This window comes from Eriocheir sinensis, chromosome 19 (assembly GCF_024679095.1).
Source record: "Eriocheir sinensis breed Jianghai 21 chromosome 19, ASM2467909v1, whole genome shotgun sequence".
NCBI lineage: Eukaryota > Metazoa > Arthropoda > Malacostraca > Decapoda > Varunidae > Eriocheir > Eriocheir sinensis.
The window spans coordinates 12661378-12682757 of record NC_066527.1 but is presented as its reverse complement, the minus strand read 5'-3'; the positions used below and the strand labels follow the sequence as shown (position 1 = coordinate 12682757).

The 21380-nt window shown below is 44.3% G+C and overlaps 1 protein-coding gene across 1 annotated transcript in view; it reads right to left on the bottom strand.

Annotated features, from left to right (window-relative positions):
* The window catches only part of LOC127000975 (GATOR complex protein Iml1-like), a 73919-nt gene that overhangs the window by 35156 nt on the left and 17383 nt on the right, over positions 1-21380 (bottom strand). Inside the window, exons 4-15 of the mRNA XM_050865149.1 lie at positions 21011-21180; positions 20082-20207; positions 19360-19500; positions 18962-19104; positions 16707-16894; positions 15076-15272; positions 14343-14632; positions 13012-13156; positions 12746-12878; positions 11915-12024; positions 10615-10741; positions 9369-9457 (exon numbers count right to left, since the gene is read on the bottom strand). Of these exons, the coding sequence (XP_050721106.1) occupies positions 9369-9457; positions 10615-10741; positions 11915-12024; positions 12746-12878; positions 13012-13156; positions 14343-14632; positions 15076-15272; positions 16707-16894; positions 18962-19104; positions 19360-19500; positions 20082-20207; positions 21011-21180 (1859 nt within the window). The remainder of the gene's footprint in view (positions 1-9368; positions 9458-10614; positions 10742-11914; positions 12025-12745; positions 12879-13011; positions 13157-14342; positions 14633-15075; positions 15273-16706; positions 16895-18961; positions 19105-19359; positions 19501-20081; positions 20208-21010; positions 21181-21380) is intronic.

Below are 21380 nucleotides of genomic sequence, written 5' to 3'. Positions count from 1 at the left end.
CGCAAAATTTATCTTTTGCTTACATAACTTTGCTTCTCATCAAATTTTCCTCATGTTGGTCAGTAGTTTGTGCCATCCGAGACCTGTTTCCCTTACTAGACATTATTTGGTATCTCCTACTTACAGAGCTGGGCACTGTAACAGGTGCTGAGGCAGTATATTTTAAGTCGTACCTCCGCACCTGAGGTTTTCAAGGATAAAAAATGAAAAGCGACAAACCGCGCTTCTCTCTAATGTACTTCCGGTAATTTATCGCGGTCTGTGCTGCAGGGGGCATGTTTTCCGCCACTTGAGTGGCGACTGAGGTATGATAATTATGATGAGTGTAAAAGAAGTTACTTACTTCAGGTGGTGGAGATTCAAAATGACAATAATGATAACAAAATAATGGTAATAATAATAATAATAATAATGATAATAATAATGCTGCTGCAGTATTGCCTTGTATTTCTTTTTTACTATATGTGTTAGCTCTGCCTACTTATGAATTGAGTTACTGTGTCTTCCCTTAGGTGGGACCAAACTGTGCTCTGGAAAATTGAGGAGATACATGAATTTATCTACTGTCAAAATAAAGATTGATAATATCTTATTTTGATGATCAGTAATTCTTATACCTCAGCTCTGTTTTCCAAGCTTAGTTATATTCTGATATCAGTATGAGCTAACACTAGAATGGTGCACATGACTTGGCAAACATACCCTTTATTAGTGACACCTAGGCTGGCTGGCATGGCTGGGTATGGAGGGTAAGATTGTACTTGCATTGGGACTGTTGTGTGTGTGTGTGTGTGTAATTCACTTCTTGGTCTGCTGCGGGTCTCTCTCGAGACAGCCAGTCGTTCCCCTACGGAAGAGTACAGAGCTCATAGTACTGATCTTTGGGTAGGACTGAGACCACTCACACACAACTGCGACAACGAGGTCACAACTCCTTGCCTGACGTCGCGTTCCTACTCACTGCTAGGTGAACAGGGGCTACACATGAAAGAAGATAAACCCAACTTATCTTCACCCGACCGGGGAATTGAACCCCGGTCTTCTGGTTGTGAGCCAGACGCTCTACTGAGCTACCGGGCCGTGTGTGTGTGTGTGTGTGTGTGTGTGTGTGTGTGTGTGTGTGTGTATTTACCTAGCTGTGAAATACGGGAAAAGAGCCGTACTAGGCTCGTGCTGGCCCGTCTCCATAACGCTTATTATCCAGTTTGGCTTTAAATTTATGAATCATTTTTGCACACACAGTCTCCTCGCCAAGTCCGTTCCATGTTGTTACGCTTCTGTATGGAAAACCGTATTTCTTGATGTCTCTCCTACAGTCGCTCTTCTTCAATTTCTTACCATTGCCTCTTGTCACACTTCTGTCACGTACCACTAGGTCTTCCCTGTCCAATTTCTTCAATCCCTCTTGTATCCTGTACAATGCTATTAGGTCCCCTCTCTCTCTTCTTCTCTCCAGTGCTGTTAGTCCCAATTTCTCCAGTCTTCTTCATAAGTATGTTCTCTCAGAGTTTCCAGTAATTTGGTCGCTGCTCTTTGTATTCTTTCCAACTTTCTAATTTCTTTCTTCAATCTAGGTGATCACACCAATGCTGCATATTCCAGTCTTGGACGTATCATCGATGTTATTAGTTTCTTCACCATTTCTTCATCTAAATAAGTAAATGCTGCTTTTATGTTTCTAAGAAGATTGTATGTTTCCCCAGTTATCCGCTCTATATGTTTTTCAAAGGATAACTTGTCTGCTATGATCACTCCCAGATCTTTTTCTTCATTTTTTTTCATGATTCTTCCAATACTCGGAGAGTAGTTCCCCAGTATTCGTCTACTGCTCTTACCAAACTCCATCACGCTACGCTTCTCTGTATTGAATGTCATTTCCCATTTGCGTGACCATTCGCTTATTCTATCGAGATCTTGGCTCAGGGCTACACAGTCATCTTCATTAGCCACCCTCCTCATTATTTTAGCATCATCAGCAAACATTCATATAGCTTGTCACCCTTTCTGTCATGTCATTAATATAAATTACAAACATAATCGGAGCCAGCACCAATCCTTGGGGGACTCCACTCGTCACTTCCATCCAACTTGATTTATTATTCCTGATTACTGTTCGCATTTCTCTCTTCGTCAAAAAATCCATAATCCAATCCAATATTGAACCACCCAGACCTCCAACATGATTAAGTTTCCATATTAATCGTTTGTGTGGTACTTTATCAAACGCCTTCTTTAAGTCCAGATACACACAATCTGCCCAACCGTCTCTTTCCTGTATTATATCAATTACTCTTGAATAGAAGCTGATCAGATTAGTTATACAAGACCGTCCTCCTCTGAATCCGAATTGGCTATTTGTTAATATACTGTTTTCTTCTAAATACTCCACCCATCTGTTTCTTATAATTTTCTCACACATCTTTGCAACTACACTTGTTAATGACACTGGCCTATAGTTCAACAGGTCTTCCTTACTTTCTCCTTTATGTATTAGGATGATGTTAGCCCTCTTCCAGTCTCTCAGTACCTTCCCTTGTGCTAGTGAGACATTCATCAAGTTGCTCAACTTTTCAGCTATTTGTTGGTTACACTCTTTTAGCACCCACTTTGATATACCATCCGGTCCTGCTGATTTCCTCGCATCCAATTCTTCCAATAATTTTCTAACTTCATCTGCTGATGTTTGCATTCTCTCCAGATCCACTCTATTCCCTGGCACTGCATCTACACCTTCAAACTCATTCTCCCTCGTGAACACTGTTTGGAAACAATTATTCATCACTTCTACTATTTCACTTATACAGGTAACTCTCGATTTATGCGAGTTTGGTTTGCTCGTTTTTTAAATAACGCGGGGTCCAAAATCCAAATAAATGTTTAATTTACATGTTTTTTTCACTTATACGCGATATTTTATGGAGTGGCCACCAGATGTCTCACGCAATTGGACTCACACGGCGCCGCGGCCACACAGCTGAGCTCAGTTCTTCCCGTGCGCCACTTGAACAACAATGCAGTACTCACGCTGCCACGCTACTCAACAAAAGGGGTGGGGAGGTACCAGTACCAGTACCGTTACTAATGGTACCAGCTATATGGTACGGTACCGGTACCAGACTGCTCGGTACCGGTACCAATACTAGCCAGTCGCTCATGGTGTCTCATTTCTTCCTCACACAAGTGAGGCTGAGACCGAGTGCCTGAGTGGATATCTCAGTGATATGGGTATCTCTCTCTCTCTCTCTCTCTCTCTCTCTCTCTCTCTCTCTCTCTCTCTCTCTCTCTCTCCACTGAATGAAGTGAAAATTTATTTTTCGATAGAAACCTACCTCTTGTTTGATTTACATTGTTTTTGAGTTACGCGACCTCTTCAAGGACACAATACTCGCGTGAATCAAGAGTTACCTGTACTATCAAAAGTTTCACCATTAACTTTAACTTTCTGAATCTCATCTCGATTTTTCAACTTTCCATTTATGAACTTATAAAACAGTCTTGGCTGGTCTTTGCACTTATCTACAATATTTATCTCAAAATTCCTTTTTTCTTCTCTTCTTACTTTAACAAAAGCATTCCTCTTCCTTTTGTACTCATTCCATGGATCCATCCTCCTATTTTTTCTCCATTTGTTCCATGCCTTCTTATCCTGCTTGGTGTTTACACACTTTCTACTGTACCACCCTTCTCTTGATTTCTGGCCTTCTTTCATCCTTGGTACCCACTTTTCCACGCCTTCATTGTAAATCCGTAGATAGATAGCCCATTTTTCCTCCACATTTCAGCCTCAAAAAAAAAGTATCCCATTGTGCTTCCTCAAAATGTTTCCCAAGTTGTTCAAAATTTGCCTTATTAAAGTTAAACCATTCTTTCCTGTAGTCCTCATTCTTGATTATTTTACCCCCTTCTTGTAATACGTACTCGATAAGTACGTGATCGCTCTTTCCTAAAGGGCTCTTATAGTTCATCTCCTCTATGGTTTCTGGCTCCCTGGTGATTATAAAGTCCAATCTAGATGGCTAGTCTTCTCCTCTGAATTTTGTATTTTCCTCCACCCACTGCGTGAGGACGTTATCTATAACCAATTCTAAAACCTTGTTCCCCCATTAAGCTTCACTTCCTTCCGTTGACCAGTTTTCCCATGACACTTCCTTACAATTAAAATCCCCCATTATCAGAATCTTCTCCTTCTCCTCCAGCAATCTCCTTAGGCAATCCAATGTGTCTTCCAGCTTCTTCTTGTACAATTCTTCTGTCCATGAATTGGTTTTTGGAGGGACATACACCACTATGATATTTTTGCATCCTCCCCTTTGCAGTTTTATTCCCACACTCAAGACCTCCACTTCCCCTTCGCCATAGGTGACCCCCTCCACTGTCCATTCTTTTTCCAACAATAGCATCACTCCTCCTCCTTGTTTATTTTCTCTATTTCTCATCCATACATTATATTTACCATCCCCTAAGTTAAATGTATCTATACTACCAGTCAATTTGGTTTACGTAATCCCCAGAACATCTGGTTTTTCCTTGCTCAGGTAATCTCCTATTTCTAACACTGACAATATTAACCCATTCACATTAGTGTATGCCACCTTCAAGCTGTCTCCTCTTCCCTTCTGTACCACTTCCTTAGGTCCATGTCTATCACTCTCCAGAAAAACTTCCTTTTATCGTCTTCTGATCTTCCTTCATTCTTTTCGGTGGCTTGATTCTTCAATTCTCTTATCGTGTTCCTTTCCTCCACACTTCTGTCCTTTCTTACCCAGACTTTTTTGTAGGTCTCTGTTCTTGCTAACTTCCATGACTTTCCCACCACTTCTTCTGTGTGTGTGTGTGTGTGTGTGTGTGTGTGTGTGTGTGTATTTACCTAGTTGTATTTACCCAGTTGTGAAATACAGGAAAAGAGCCGTACTAGGCTCGTGCTGGCCTGTCTCCATAATGCTTATTATCCAGTTTGGCTTTAAATTCATGAATCGTTTTTGCACACACAGTCTCCTCGTCAAGTCCGTTCCATGTTGTTATGCTTCAGTATGGAAAACTGTATTTCTTGATGTCTCTCCTACAGTCGCTCTTCTTCAATTTCTTCCCACTGCCTCTTGTCACACTTCTGTCACGTACCACTAGGTCTTCCCTGTCCAATTTCTTCAATCCCTCTTGTATCCTGTACAATGCTATTAGGTCCCCTCTCTCTCTTCTTCTCTCCAGTGTTGTTAGTCCCAATTTCTCCAGTCTTTCTTCATAAGTATGTTCTCTCGGAGTTTCCGGTAATTTGGTCGCTGCTCTTTGTATTCTTTCCAACTTTCTAATTTCTTTCTTCAATCTAGGTGATCACACTAATGCTGCATATTCCAGTCTTGGACGTATCATCGATGTTATTAGTTTCTTCACCATTTCTTCATCTAAATGTGTGTATTTACCCAGTTGTGAAATACAGGAAAAGAGCCGTACTAGGCTCGTGCTGGCCCGTCTCCATAACGCTTATTATCCAGTTTGGCTTTAAATTCATGAATTGTTTTTGCACACACAGTCTCCTCGTCAAGTCCATTCCATGTTGTTATGCTTCTGTATGGAATACCGTATTTCTTGATGTCTCTCCTACAGTTGCTCTTCTTCAATTTCTTACCATTGCCTCTTGTCACACTTCTGTCACGTACCACTACTATCCATATCAGACCCTATGACATACCGTTTTTCGCAAATATCTTTCAAATGAAGACTCTGATCAGCATGGGGCTTTGGCACAGATTGTTTCACACACTCCGCTAATTTTTGACGCTATTGTGCAAAGCCAGATGCGGTTAATTACGGCGTTTACTCTTGACTGTGATGGCAAAACCTGCGTGAGCCACTTAAACATTTGAACAGGTGAGGCGTGACGTATTTGTGACGTGTATCAACCACCTACCTCCACCCCTGGCTTCCCCTACTCCCATCCCTCCCTCCTACTTCTCCCCCGCACCCTTTCCCTCCCTCCTACTTCTCCCCCGCACCCTCTCCCCCCGCCCTCTTTCTCCCCCATACCTGCAACCTCTCTCTCTCTCTCTCTCTCTCTCTCTCTCTCTCTCTCTCTCTCTCTCTCTCTCTCTCTCTCTCTCTCTCTCGGTGCACATGCGATGTGAAGCTTTGCACACATATGACTTGTCTATAATGGCGGATAACTCGAAAGTATATGCCAAGTATGGTCTGGTGTTTTATGCACACGACCCTGATTCCTGTTCCAGTGTAACTGGATGTTGCTTAAGTGTTGTATGATGTTTGTTTGGCAATTATACAACCATTGAAAGTTGTACGAGTATATGACCCTCCTTCCCACAGGTTACGTTGAGCGTATGATGAGATGAAGCACGTAGCTGACGCTTGATCATTTATAGGAAATCGCGTAAGAGACTGAAAGGAATAAGGATGGAATTGAAGCGGGAATTCATTGCAGAGTAAAAACGTGAAACGAAATTGGAGAAATATATGAAAATTTTCTTCTGACATTAGGAAAAGACTGCTATATGATATGTGTTCATGTAGATAGCTATGTTAAAAAGTCATAGCACACAAAAATAGACAGAGAGTATGATGGGTGGATTAATAATGTAAATAACTGACCACATATGTTACTTCAAAATTCATCACCATCGACAAACAGGTCATCCTTGTCATCACTGTTGATGCTGATGCAAACTTCATATAATTTATATTTATCTGCCATTAATTCAAGTCATACGTGTGCATGTATTCATATCTCATGTACATCGCAAGTGAGAGAGAGAGAGAGAGAGAGAGAGAGAGAGAGAGAGAGAGAGAGAGAGAGAGAGAGAGAGAGAGAGAGGTGGAAGGTGCAGGGTGGGAAGGGAGGAAAGGAGGATGGGAGTAGGGAAGCCAGGGGTGGGAGGTAGGTGGTTGATACACGTCACTGAAATAAATCACGCCTCACCTGTTCCAAATGTTAGAAGTAGCTCAGCGCGGGTTTTGCGGGAGTGAGGATACGAACTGTAGATGTGCTATAGGAGGCTTGGGAACACGAGGAAGGAAAGGCTGAAGAGGGAACGATGAAAGAAGTTAAAGGGTTAGAGGAGGAGGATACGAACTGTAGATGTGCTATAGGAGGCATGGGAACACGAGGAAGGAAAGGTTAAAAGGGAACGATGTGGGAAGTTAGTGAAGCCGGTAACACCTCTGAATATATAACGACTACAAGACCTAGAGATCCTGGAGTGACCTGACGAAAGAGTAGGAGAGAATAAGGCGACGGAGGAGCAGTTAGCTTGACAATATTGGCAGAAAGACAGCACGGGAAGCAATACTGCGGTGGCTTTTCAAGAGGTAGAGGACAGCCACATAGAGTGAAGTGAGACGATTTTATGAAAAGTCTTAGTAATATAATCTTCATAGACATTTCGATGCACTATCACACGCATGCGACATGACTCGTGTGGCATTGTGTTGAGAATTTCCATGTATAGTTTTATGACCCTGGTGGTAGTGTGACAAAGCTTCTGTACCACATGTAGCGTGAGGAACACTGGAGAACCTGACCTATCATCTTTTGTGGCCTTGGAAGATAGTTGTTGTGACAGTCCAAAGCGTCTTAGAATACTTTTTGTTTTACGTTTCGCCTTTGGCGCCGGTGTGGTGTCATCTGTCATCCGCGTCCTAAGACATCTCATCCTTAATTTCGCATCGTGGAACCCACCTTTACTTACTTACTTTACCGTAAGTGAAGCGTCTAAGGTAAAAAGAGTACCAAGGAGGACCTAAAAGCGATGCAAAGTTGAACAGGTCACAAGAAGAAGTGAGATTGTTCATATCGTAGTTATATACATACATGCGTCATCATTTGCTTTCATAATAACAAATAAACTTGGTGGGACAGATCCTGACAAGAAGTCGGGACAAAGACACGGTACCGTCGAAATTCATGTATGTATTCAGGATGGATGTCTCACGATCTTTGGGATGTCTCATGACACCACACCGGTAGTCTTTTTTTTGGTAGGCCTGATATCAGCCTGACCCCCATTATGGCGCAGGCAAGTGTTATAGTGGTGCCATCCTGTTGGCCCATGCTGCTCCCTCAGAGCTCATCTTTGGTCCTCTTTAGAGAGAATCTAAGAGTCCGTGTTGATGGGTGGCCACTCAGCGGTGATTGAAAATTGTCAGTTTGTTTGTAGCGGCGGGTGTGACGTGAACATGCGTCTTCCTGGACGCCACGAAGCACGCCAATATTCAACCGTCGCCTCACCCCCCGAGGCGTGTGTTTTTTATTATTATTATTATTATATGAATCAATGAAGGTGACCCGCCGGAAAGCACGAATGTTATAAGCCAAAAGGGCCAGGCGACGACACTTCACCGATATCGGGAAATACAGAATGAAGGAGAGCAAAGAATAGGGAAGATGGAGAAAATCTAGTAGGTATGAGCTAAGAGAGAAGAAAGGCATCTGGCATGTATTTTAAATGTTTCACAATTACTAGAATTGATAATCACATTAGGAAGTGTATTCCATAGTTTGACGGTCGTTGGATGAAACCACTGGGAAAATTGTGATGCATTACATCGGCTTCGACAGACAAGGAACGGTCATTTAGCTCCAAGGAGTGTCGTGATGGTTGTGAGAGAGCAGGCAAACGACGGTGCAATGGGAAATATGGTCGATATTAGACACAATTTTGAAAAATAAGACAATGATCCCACCAAGCGACGATGCCGAAGATTAATCTCGAGATTCGGAAGAAGAAATTTAATCTGGTTGAACACTCTATCCAACAGCTTTAAGTGAGACTCAGCTGCAGAAATCCAAACGGAATGACAGTACTGAAATGAGGCAGTATGAAAGAGTAAATGCATTTTTTTACAACATCATCAGAGGAATAAAGCTGACTGCACTTTTTAATTTTTTTACAGCGAAGGAGACAGCACAAGGGCACAAAAAAAAGGAAACAACAATAAAAAAAAGCCCGCTACTCGCTGCTCCTGTAAAGAATTCGAAGAGAGTGCCTGAAAGAGCAGTCAATTACGTGAGAAGAGGTGTCCTGATACCTTCCTCTTGAATGAGTTCAAGTCGTAGGCAGGAGGGAATACAGATGAAGAAAGATCGTTCCAGAGTTTACCAGCGTGAGGGATGAAAAAGTGAAGATGCTGGTTAACTCGTGCGTAAGGGATTTGGACAGTAAAGGGATGAGCTTGAGTAGAAAGTCATGTGCGGTGGCCGTGGAGGGAGGGGGGAAGGTATGCAGTTAGCAAGCTCAGAAGAGCAGTCAGCGTGAAAATATCGATAGAAGATAGAAAGGAGACAACATGGCGGCGGAATTTTGAGAAGTAGAAGACTCAGTAAGAGGAGGAGAGAGATGAGACGAAAGAGCCTTAGCCTCCACTCTGTCCAGAAGCAGTGGTGATGGCTGTTCTCTTACCCTGCTGGTGTTGACTTGGTAGTGGTGCTGCTGGATCAGTACGCCGGTCTGGTCTGGTGGTGATGAAATGTGGTGGTTAATAAGGTGTTGGAATAAAAAGGTGGTGTATGTTTAGAGAGTGGTGCAGATATAATTAATAGTGGTTCTTTGTCCAATTTTTTAATCTCTTTCTGTGTCTGTCTCTATCACCCTTTCCTGCCTGTGTTTGTTTGGCCTTGCTCTCTCCCTCTCTCTCAGTTCTAAGGCTTTCCACCAGATGCAAGAGGTGGTGGTACAGGCATGAAATATCCATGACTTAAAGTTTAACCCTTTCATTGCTAAACGCTCGCTGTGAGCTCCACCCGCACTCAAATCTCCCGTGTACGAGAGTGTTCCAACACTAATTCTCACAATACAGGATTGCCAATTGAGTGGGTTCTTCACTAAATTTGGTGGAAAATCATATCAGCCCAGCGCGGCAAATCTACGGACGAGTAACTGGTGGATGTTCTTGCCCAATATAGCGGCATTTTTGCATAGCTTCACCTATCACCCGACTGATTCTTTGACCAAATAATTGTAAATATTGGAGTGGGCAATACTCCCTTGCCAGAATCTGAAGGAGAGATGTCCGCAGTTCTCTCAATATGACTGATCATCACGCACGCACCGGCGTAAGTGTTAACATTCAACACTCCCTGAACGTGCATGTACGTTCACAGGAGAGGCATACATAACCGACTCCTATAAATCTGGACCTCCTCTTTCCAATGGTGTTTTTGGTTTTTAGCTGTGATGAATAGTTTCTCAGATACAGAGGTTAAAAGAGACCCCCCATTGGGCTGCCTGACTGCGCCTGAGGGGATAGTCGCCCCGTTCCAGTCTTAAGGAAAGGGTTAAGTTAGATACAAGTCATTATGGGGCAAGTCAACACAATATTAACACTTGATCAAATCCTACAACTAAGTAAATACAACTAGTAGGTACACACACACACACACACACACAAATACACACTCACACACACACACACACACACACACACACACACACACACACACACACACACACGCGAACACACACACACACACACACACACACACACACACACACACACACACACACACACACACACACACACACACACACACACACACACACACACACACACACACACACACACACACACACACACACACACACACACACACACACGAACACACACACACACCTTTGGGAAAGATGTGTATCCACCTCCTTCGGTTTGAGGTCAGCTTGATGGTCACATGTGAGGGGTCAAAGGGGTTGATGAGTGACCTCCCTGGCCGATGGGTGCTCACGGGCTTGTTCTTGGTCAGCTGAGGTCAAAAGAAAGGCATCATGAGGTACACTGAATATTTTGTGTGAATGGACTTTTTTTTTTTTTTTTCTTCTTCTCAGGTTTTTGTCATTTGAACCCAAGAGAAGGGTATTATAAGATGAACATAATACTTCACTGGTGTTTTCATGGTGTAGCAGTTAGCGTGCCTAGCTACGAATCTGCGGGTCTGGGTTTGAATGCCAGCCCTAGAAGTTAAGCATGCACCCCACCCACCTCTCCATAATTCTTTTGGGGCTAAACGATAAATGGGCACCTGGGGAAACCTGGGAGGGTAAACTGTGGTAGCCCGGTTGTTGCATTTTCCCTGTGTCCCGGGTAATGTGTTCTCACCCACCACAGGCTCAAGGGACAATCAGATGGCTATGAACACAAGAGGTTGCATGTAGCTATGGTGAATGCTCCCAACTTTGATTTTAATTATCTGTGTGAGTGAGTTTTATTTTTCTTCTTTTCTTTTTTAAGTTTGTCTCGTTTAATCTTGTCTCGGAGGGAGTATTATTATTATTATTTTTTTTTTTTTGCCAGCTTGATATTTTGCCCGTTTCTTGTCAGTCGAGGTCAAGAGAAAGAGACTCTGAGGTTTATCTAATATTTTTTGTCTGAGTGGATGTCATTAATTTTTTCTCTTAGCCTTTGTCAATTGAGGTCATGAAGGCTATGCATCTAAAAGTGCAATTAAAATTCTGTCCGTGGATAGCATTAATTTTCTCTATTTGTTTAGGTTTTCAACAGTTGAGATAAGAAGGAAGTTATCAAGAAGTGTATTTTTTTTTTCTGAGTGGAGGGCATTTTTTTAATTTGTCAGCTAAGATCAAGAGAAAGTTGTCATGAGGTGTCCTGAACATTTTTGTCACTGAGTGGATGGTTTCCTTCTTTTTCTTGGTTTTGTGATATCTGAGGCCAAGAAAAAGTTATCACGAGCTGTTCAATATACTGTGTCAGAGTAGATAGCTGAATTTTTAACCATTTCTTTGTTTTTATCAGCCGAGGGCAAGAAAGTTATGAGAAGGGTTTTTATTGATTCAAACAGCACAAGCTCATGTACCCCTGAATTCTTAGGAGCCTGCTGTAGTCTTTTCCACGCTATGAGTACTAACTGGAGAGGTGTGGGCAAACAGGCAAACACAACGGCTCCGCTCAGCACCCTCACCTGTGTCCTCTCGCAGGGGGAGGCGCCATTAGAGGAGCCCACCTTGATGGAGTGTGACGGGGACGTCTCCTCCCCCTCATACAGAGCCTGTGTGCGTGGACGCTGTACTCCTGTGGGTGACAGAAAGGTTGTATGAGAAAATGCCTATTGCCTGCTGCTTCTATAATAAAAAATGAAATGCCAAAAGAAAATGAATATCAAATTTAGATTTAGAGGTCTGTCGAGATTCCTGTCTTTAAAGTAATACACAACAGAAACAAGTCAGTTTCCAAGTTGACCAATGAAAGAAATTAACAAGTGAGGATACTGGTTAACTCTTACATTAGTTCATTCATTCATTCATCTTTGACACCTGCTCCTCGGAGCTCCCACCAGGGGATGGCCACGGCAGAACAGTTTCCATCTCTCTCTATCCAGACACTCCCTCCTTGCCTGCTCAAAGTTTCTCAAGGATCTTGTCTCTTACATTAGTAAACTGGATAACAAAGAGATGTGCCGTAGTAGAAAGAAAGGCTGCTGGAGGGATGGATGCATGCAATGAGCAGGTTCAGATGAGCAGTGAGCATGAACATAACAATTAAAGATGACAAGGGGAGCAACATAGCAATAGGATTTGAAAGGTTGAACAGTTAGTCTGAGGAAAGAGTTGATGAAAAAGATGGTCTTTGACTATACTCTATTTAGCAGGGCGGTGAGCATGAAAATGGCAATAAAAGACAGCAAGGGAAGCATACTAAGGCAGACTAAGTGGTTGAAGACAGTCAGCTACAGTAAGAGAGTTAATGACTCAGTCCCTATCACCAAAAATTTTGAAGGGCCGCCATCACACACCTTCAACATTGAGGGCCCCAAAGGACTGTGAGTACGTCTTGTTCTCAGTGATGCGAGCGGGAATGTTGATGGCCGGTGTCTTGTCCATCACTGAGCTCACTGATGTCCCAATGGCCACCAGGGAACTGGATATCTGGCAGAGAAAAGGGATGATTGAGGTTAATCTATGTAATGTACTGAGGGTTGAAAGGAGTTTCATCATGTGCACACAAATATAAACACATATACATACGTAGGCATACACAAACACATACACACACACACACCTGCTCCATGCCACTGTAGAGGTCAGGGTCGGACAGCTTGCGGTGGAGGCTGACCCTAGTGAGTGGCTGCACTGAGGTGGAGGTTGGTGGCTGCCCGGGGATGTTTTTCTTCCTTGTGGTGGTGCGCTGCAGGCTGCGGTAAGTCCTGCCGGGAGAGAGATGCTTTAAAATAGGATTTCTTAACTTGTGGTCCATGGAGTCCAAGGGGTCCATGAATGAGTTTTGGGCATATAAAACATTAAAGCTTTCACTAGTTTCCTACTGAAAACTATTAATAATAGGATGTGAAGAATTATATCTTCCTGAAGACACATAAATGTGTACGATTAAGTGAGACACTGTCAGGTAATACACACTTCAAATGTCAGGTTATGACTTTGACTGCTTTCCATCAACAGAAACAAAAGCATGGGTCCAAGGGTTTAACTGGAATTTCAAAGTGATCTATCACATTAAAAAGGTTGACCCGGTAGCAGCGGGTCCCGCTAAGCGAGAAAAATAAGAAAAAATCAAAGCATTTGTGATCAGATTATGTATCATTTGTTTTTGGGGGGTTTATATTACGGCACAAATTTGGCCTGTTGCTGCTACACGGTAAAGCCACACATTTGGCCCGTCGCTGCTACTGGTTTAACCCTTAGAGTACGGGTGGTGATACATTTCTCTGGATGCTGTGCACAGGGAAAATTTAGGCATTTAAAAGAGGTGGAAAGGGTGTCTTTCTTCTTTGCAATAATTGTATATTCATCTAGTATATATGGTGGTGTAATAAAACTTCTTTCCTAATAATAATAAAAAAGTTATGACAGCTGAAAATATTGCGCATTTTCTCGTGGCCGTGACGCGTCGCGTGGAAGCACCCCACACTCTCTCTCTCTCTCTCTCTCTCTCTCTCTCTCTCTCTCTCTCTCTCTCTCTCTCTCTACCTACTTGCCCCTCCCTCCTCTGTCAATGTCACTACCATAGCAGTCATCAGTCACTGTCATTTTGATTCGCCCGCACTCTACTTCCGCCCGGAGCAGAGGAACTGCTTGATGCGTCACGAGGCATAACAGATGTATTCCGAACAAATGTGGAAAATGATTTGTGGCCTTCGGTAGGCAGTGCGCTGGAGAAGAATGAGTGTGTGTATGGATGCCAGATGCCTCTACCATTCTTCTGAGTCAAGAACTTGCGGTATATTTGAAACGTAGGGAGCATAGAGTGTGATGATTATATATACGATCCCCGTACTGTTGGGGCGTGTGGTAGCACACTTATATATACGACTGCTGTAATCTAAGGGTTAAGAACTACAATGCTGGAACACAAATGCAAGACCAAATACTCACTTATTATTGTGACTGCTTGGCAACCTGAAGACCTGCGCATCATAAGTGTCGTAGTCAAAGATGGAGTTGGGCAGCGCAGTGTCCTGGAGAGCTGGCTTCATACAGGGCGCTGAGGCCAGGCAGTCCTGCCGCTCCCGCCGTGCTGACTTGAGCTTCTCAGGCGGCAGCTTGATGCGCGGCGTGAAGGTGCCGTAGCCCAGCTTCTTCTTGGCTGAGTAGAAGCTGAGGTTGATCCAGGTGTGTGGCATGCTGTAGTCATCTGCGTTCACACCGCCCTTCTTGTTGTGGAACTGTGGGGACGCAATGCTGATATCACACAACTGCTATTTTTGCTGCATGTTACATAATTCTCTTTTTTGCCATCTTTTTCCATTGATTTTAAGGAGACAGGTCAACAGCTAATCAAAAGGAAAGTAGCAACAGAATGAATAAATCACAAAATGCTGAACCCACAAAGACGACGATACAAAAAAACTGAATTATTAAATTTGGTTGAAGAAGTGCCTTGATAATGTCGTCTTGAAAGAGGGAAAAAAGCAAATAAAGGAAATGTGAGACTGAAAGCTGTTCCAGAGTTAACCAATAAAATGGATGAAAGAATAATACCGTTTAATTCCTGCATTAGGGAGTTGGACAGCAAGCAAGGAGCCTAAACAAAGTCACACCATCACTCAATAAACACATATAATAAACCTGTGCCACAATCCCTCAGCCCCATTGCCAACACACCCACCTTCAGCAGGGGCACAGCATGCAGGGGCTGCTCCCCGACACACACAAGGTCAGAGCCAACACCATTGTCGATGATGCGTTGTTTGGTGATGTTGGTGAGCTCCCGGTCCACCTCAAACACCCCCACACCAGGAGTCACCACCACAGATACCTGCCCAGTGCGGTCAAAGCTACGATCCAGGTAGTGCTTCTCAAACACTGCAAGGGGAGGTGTTCGGGTGTAATTAGGTTGGGTTAAGGGAGGATAATATGAGGGAGAGAGAACAGGGAGGGTAAGCATACACAAACTCCATTCCAGTGTAGTCAAAGCCTTGTTCCAGGTTCTTTAACACTGCAAAGGGAGATGTTGGGTGTGATTATGTGAGGTTAGGCTGGGTTTGGGGAGGATAAACAAGGAAAAGAAAACAGGAAGAGTAAGCATACACAAACTCCCTTCCAGTGCAGTCAAAGCTGGGATTCAAGTAGTGCTTTTCAGACACTGCAGGGAGAAGTGTAGGGGTGTGATTAGGTGGGGTTAGACTGGATCTGGGGAGGATAAATGATGGAGAGAGGAAGAGTAAGGATACAGAAGCTCCCTTCCAGTGCAGTCAAGGCAGGGATTCAAGAAGTGCTTTTCAGACACTGCAGGGAGAAGTGTAGGGGTGTGATTAGGTGGGGTTAGGCTGGGTCTGGGGAGGATAAACGAGGGAGAGAGGAAGCGTAAGCATACAGAAGCTCCCTTCCAGTGCAGTCAAGGCAGGGATTCAAGAAGTGCTTTTCAGACACTGCAGGGAGAAGTGTAGGGGTGTGATTAGGTGAGGTTAGGCTGGGTCTGGGGAGGATAAACGAGGGAGAGAGGAAGAGTAAGGATACATAAACTCCCTTCCAGTGCAGTCAAAGCAGGGATTCAAGTAGTGCTTTTCAGATACTGCAGGGAGAAGTGTAGGGGTGTGATAAGGTGGGGTTAGGCTGGGTCAGGGGAGGGTAATAGAGGGAGAGAGGAAGAGGAAGCATACAGAAACTCCCTTTCAGTACAGTCAAAGCAGGGATTCAAGTAGTGCTTTTCAGATACTGCAGGGAGAAGTGTAGGGGTGTGATAAGGTGGGGTTAGGTGAGGATAATAAAGAGAGAGAGGAAGAGTAAGCATACACAAACTCCCTTCCCATTAGAATCACCCTTCTCAGCCTCTCTCCCCTTAAAGACACAGACATAGATAAACAGGTGGTGGAGAACGGACTACAGCTTCCAAAAAACAAAGAACAAGATATATGCAAGCCAATTCATACACATGCTTCCAATTAATTCTTCTATCAGAAAAAAATACTGAAGGAAATTGAGCTAAGTCATAAAGATTATATGTTGTTGAAATAAGTAAAGTTTGATATTGGAAAAGAATTTATACATGCTTTCCTGTGTTATTCTTGGCAGAGTGCATATGTGTATAGTGTATACCTTACCAAATACAGATACCAGTTCATAACAAAAACAACATTCTCTGCCAAGACAATGATGCTTCTTATACCTCTGCTAATTTTTCTGGGTTGTTTTCCTTGAACTAAGAGGTAACAGCTGCATGCAAACAAGTGAATGTACTGTAATCCCACTAAGATGCACAATCACCCCTCCTCCCCACCTCCCTCCACGGCCTCCTACCATTGAGTGATATGTTGAGGACCTCGAGAAAGTTTCCCTGCGAGGCTGATGAGTTGACAGCCTCGGGCACGGACACCCCCGGCTGGCGGTGGTGGTGCAGGACGCTGGGCAGGTAATTGTTGAACATGCGGCGCAGACGTGTCAGTGTTGGGGACCAGTCGTCGTAGCGTTCATTCTGCACCGCAACTCTGAAGGAAAGTGTTAAATGTCCTGCGATGAGGAAAGGATGGAGAGAAGGAAAATACAGTGGAGTCCTGAACAGTGTGAGATCAAGTAAAACAATTCACAAGTAGAATGAGATCCAAAATATTCAACCAAAAATTGTCTAGTTGGGTGAGCAAGTCTCTAATAATTACCCAAGCAGGAGAGCTATATGAATGGAATGTGATGAGAAACAATGTTATGCAAACAGAGGCAAGGAGAGCCGGTGGAAGGTAGTGAGAACCTAAATCAATCAAGACACCTCTCCACCTGAAACTGACCTCTCTTTTGGCCACTCTTTACTTTTATCTTTTTTTAGGAGCAGCGTTTGGCAGGCTTTTTTTCTACACTTTCTTATGCCCTTGAGCTGCTTCCTTTCCTGAAAAAAAAAAATCTGCCAAGGACCTGGGCTTGAGTCTTGCTACAATCAACAGGCAATATTAAACCATCGTCAAATGGCCAAAGACTACCTACAGGCTGTCCAGATGACCATCAATCAACCCTAGCTTCAGTTACTTCAGTCAAAATGAGCACTGCGGGACACCATCAGCCAAGCAGTCATATATCAGAAGTCACGTATATGTATCACAGCAACCACAAAATACAATTCATCTGCCACACAGGATGGAGCCAACCAACATTGCCCCCATGAAAGCAAGGGCGGATCCAGCCTTGAGTTTTGGGGGGGGCCAACTGTTCATCGACGACGGACTGTACACATGGAATTAAGTCACATCGGATTGCATTGTGCTTTTCAGGGGCATAACTCAAGAATTAGATCCAGAATACTTTTGGTCTTTATTAAGCATATATTAATATATAACATATAAGAATCACAATAATCACATCGTATTTTTTATGAGAGTCAAACATACGAAATATGTAGCCTAATATGAATAATCGAGCTGGTAGGAAAGGATGCCTACGATTGTGTGATGGCGGCGGGCAGGAGACCAAGGCCCAGGTCAACAGCACCCGCCTGAACAAGTGCGCTCGACAGCAGAAAATGGTACCTCTTCCCAACATCATATCTCTGCCGTGGTTCAACCTAGACACTTCCAATATCTTTCATCATGAGGAGCAGAGGAGGAAGGATTGGCGATGAGATAGCAGTAAAAACTATTATGTTTTCGTTTGAAATTACCACACAGGGCATTGGTGAACAACACCTATTTTTCCAAAAATTTGCAGTATCGCTCAAGGCTGGGAGAGTGACAATAGACCCCTAGCCCGAGGTTTATGGGCTAAAGATTCGACAGCGCACGCCCTGAGTAAATTCTATATTTAGAAGTCCTTGCTGAAGCTCAACCTTGGTATTTTCCCTAATCGCTGATTGGCCGAAGAGGCCTTCCTTCTCAGCGCTTAATTCTGCATTGAGGCCATAGAATTGGATTTTGTTTTATGTAGTAGAGCGATGCAGTATCGACTATCGAGTTCTACATGATATGTATATGATTGAGGGAGGCTGACAGTATCTGTAACGAATTTCTTTGGGGGGGGCCAAAACATACTCTCAGAGCGTTTGGGGGGGGCCATGGCCCCGTGGCCCCCCCCCTGGATCCGCCTATGCATGAAAGTCTACTGGTGCTACGGACTGCACAAAAAAAGTGCAGCTCATAGGTCACATGTATATAATAGTGTGATTTCAAACAGCATGAGCTAATGATTCACCAAATCACTGTGCTACCTTTTCTTTTTCTTTTTTCTTTTTTAAGTGTACACATATAGCGCCAGTAGGCTTTCTTGAGGGGCCTGGATGGTAGTCGGCCCCAGCCCGTCATGGCGCAGGCAAATGTTTATAGTGGCGCCATCTTCTCTTGGCTCATGCTGCCCCCCGGAACTCGTTCTTGATTCACTTGGACGGTTTCCTCTAGTGTCCGAGTTGATGGGTGGTCTTCAGGACAGCATTTGGGTAGTTTTAAGCTACTCGGCGGTGACTGAAAAATCTGAGGCGGTAGTGTGGGGATTAGAACCCGTGTCGTCCATCACACGGTGAATGTATTTGGGAGCCCACAGTACAGTTCAGGGGTAACCTGTGCACTCCTGTTACTAACCTGTAGAAGTCCTCATAGAACCTTCCCTTGTAGTCCTCCTGCAGGCACTCCCGCATGTAGGAGGGGAACTCGTCTATGCTGGAGGCCTTGTAGTAGGTGCGGGAGAACAACACAATGGTCACGTCGTGGTTGCTGCCTTCCTTCTATTGGAGCAACCGAGGAAGAGTGAAATTGTTGACCATTACACATGAAAGCATTGTTCTTTGTAATCTCTTATGACACACATTGACAAACATGAAATCTTTATCCTCATGCCTCAGGGATATGAATAAAATAAATATATAAAAAAAATGCCTCAGGGAAATGAAGAAATAAACTAAATGAAAGTGATATGAGGCAAAAGACAGAATAGACACACAGAACCAAAAGAGCAGCAGTTGCAGCCCCTAGTCTCCCACCTTCCACTTGAAAAACAGCTCTGAGAGGAAGCCATTGACTGCCTTCTCAAAGTAGAGGTCACCGTAGAGATCGAAGTCCCACATCTCGGAGCTCATCTGGATGAAGAGGTAGACCATGCTGGTGGAGGAGCGGTACACCACCTGTGCAGGCAGGCAGAGGATATGATCAACAGGGAAATACCACGACTCAAGGAAGGAAACATAAATAAACAAGGAAATGGAGGTAGACATTGCTGGTAAAGGACTTCACTACTTTGGCAGGAAGGCAGAAGAAATAGTGTGACTTGTGGATAAAAGTTAAGTGTCAAGGAGAGAAACAGAACAGGGAAAGAAAGGGAAACAGGATGACTTGGAGGGCAGGGAGTATCAGGAAGGGATATGGATAACAGGGAGATGAAAGAAGCAGAGTGACATGTGGGTAAAAGTGAAGTGCCAAAGATAGAGACAGGTACCAGGGAGAGTAAGGAAACAGGATGACTTGGAGGGGCAGGGAGTGTCAGGGAGGGATATAGATAAAAGGGAGATGGAGGAAATGGTGTGACTGGTGGGGGCAGGGAGAGTGTAAGGGAAGGAAGCAATGGCACCTAACAAAACTTTGGCACCTACTTCTGGCACTCATGCTTTCTATGTGGGATCAGCAAGTTGAAGGAATTTTCTTACTTTTTTGTTTTACCATCAGTCTGTCTCCTGCACTGTAAGAATAAAAGCTACGTCAGCCTCACCTTAGTGCTGTCGGTGACCACTCCGCAGGCCACCTTGCCGCCCTGGGCCCACATCTCGTACACCTGCGAGCGTATGCTGCTGGTACAGAACTCTATCTTCTTGTTGAGGTACACGACTGAGTTTGCCTGCGGAGTAGTGAATAAGGTGTGAGTGTGTGTGTGTGTGTGTGTGTGTGTGTGTGTGTGTGTGTGCATCTTTCTACCGAGTGAGGGAGTGAATGAGTCAATCAATTAGCAAGTGAATGGCTGAATAACTGTCCAACTGACTGAGTGAATAATTAAAAGAATGAATGGCTGTACACCCACACAGCCACACCCCCATCCCCTATCATGGCCACACACAAGCAAACACTATCAAGCACAATCACATTCCCTCATGCACCCCCTGAAGAAACTCAACCCCCCTTTCACATCCCTTTTCAACAGAGCCACACCCATCGTCATCATGTTTAACATCAGGTTTTCCCATAATTACTTATGAGGTTACATAGTCGAAGATATGATTCCAGCTATTTCTGTCCATTGCCTCAGCCTCTCCAGTGGCCAATGCTACCACATCCTCTTCAGCACGCTGCCTCCATGTCTTCTTTGGCCTGCCTGGTGGGTGGTGACCTGGCACTTCCACCCAAACTACTCTCTCCAATGACTCCTTGTCACCCCTACTCTTCACATGCCCAAACCACCTCAATCTCCATACTCCCAGCACTGTACTCAGCTCCTTCAGTCCACATCTTGCCACACCCACACTCTACATCTCCTGTTGCACCCCCTGAAGAGACTCACCCATACCCCCTTCAACCTCCCTTTCCAACAAGCCACACCCACGCTCTACAAACAGCCCCTCACATCCCTCATGTTCTCCCCCCCACACCCCTCACATTCTCCCCCACACCCCTCACATTCTCTAACTCCCCCTCCCACACACTCACGAGGTGCATCTTGAGTCTCCACATGTCTGAGCGGCCGAGGTACTGGTCCTTGAAGGTCAGCTCCACCAACTCCAGCTCCACTGCCTTGGGCTCCACGGTGTTCACAATTACATCCTTGTAGTTACGCAGCTGGAAGGTGGCGGCGATGCTCTGCTCAATGCTGATGGTGTCTGGGGGTTGAGAGTGAACAGTGGAGGGTGATGGGAAGGGAAGGGAGTTCATGTTCTGGGGTGGAGGGTGAAGAGTGAGGGGAGCAAGAAATTCATGTTTGGAGGGTGGAGGGTGATAGGTGAAGGGAAGGAAGGAGTTCATGTTCTGGGGGTGTGAGTTGTGGGAAGGGCAAGGGGAGCAAGGGGTTCATGTGCTGAGG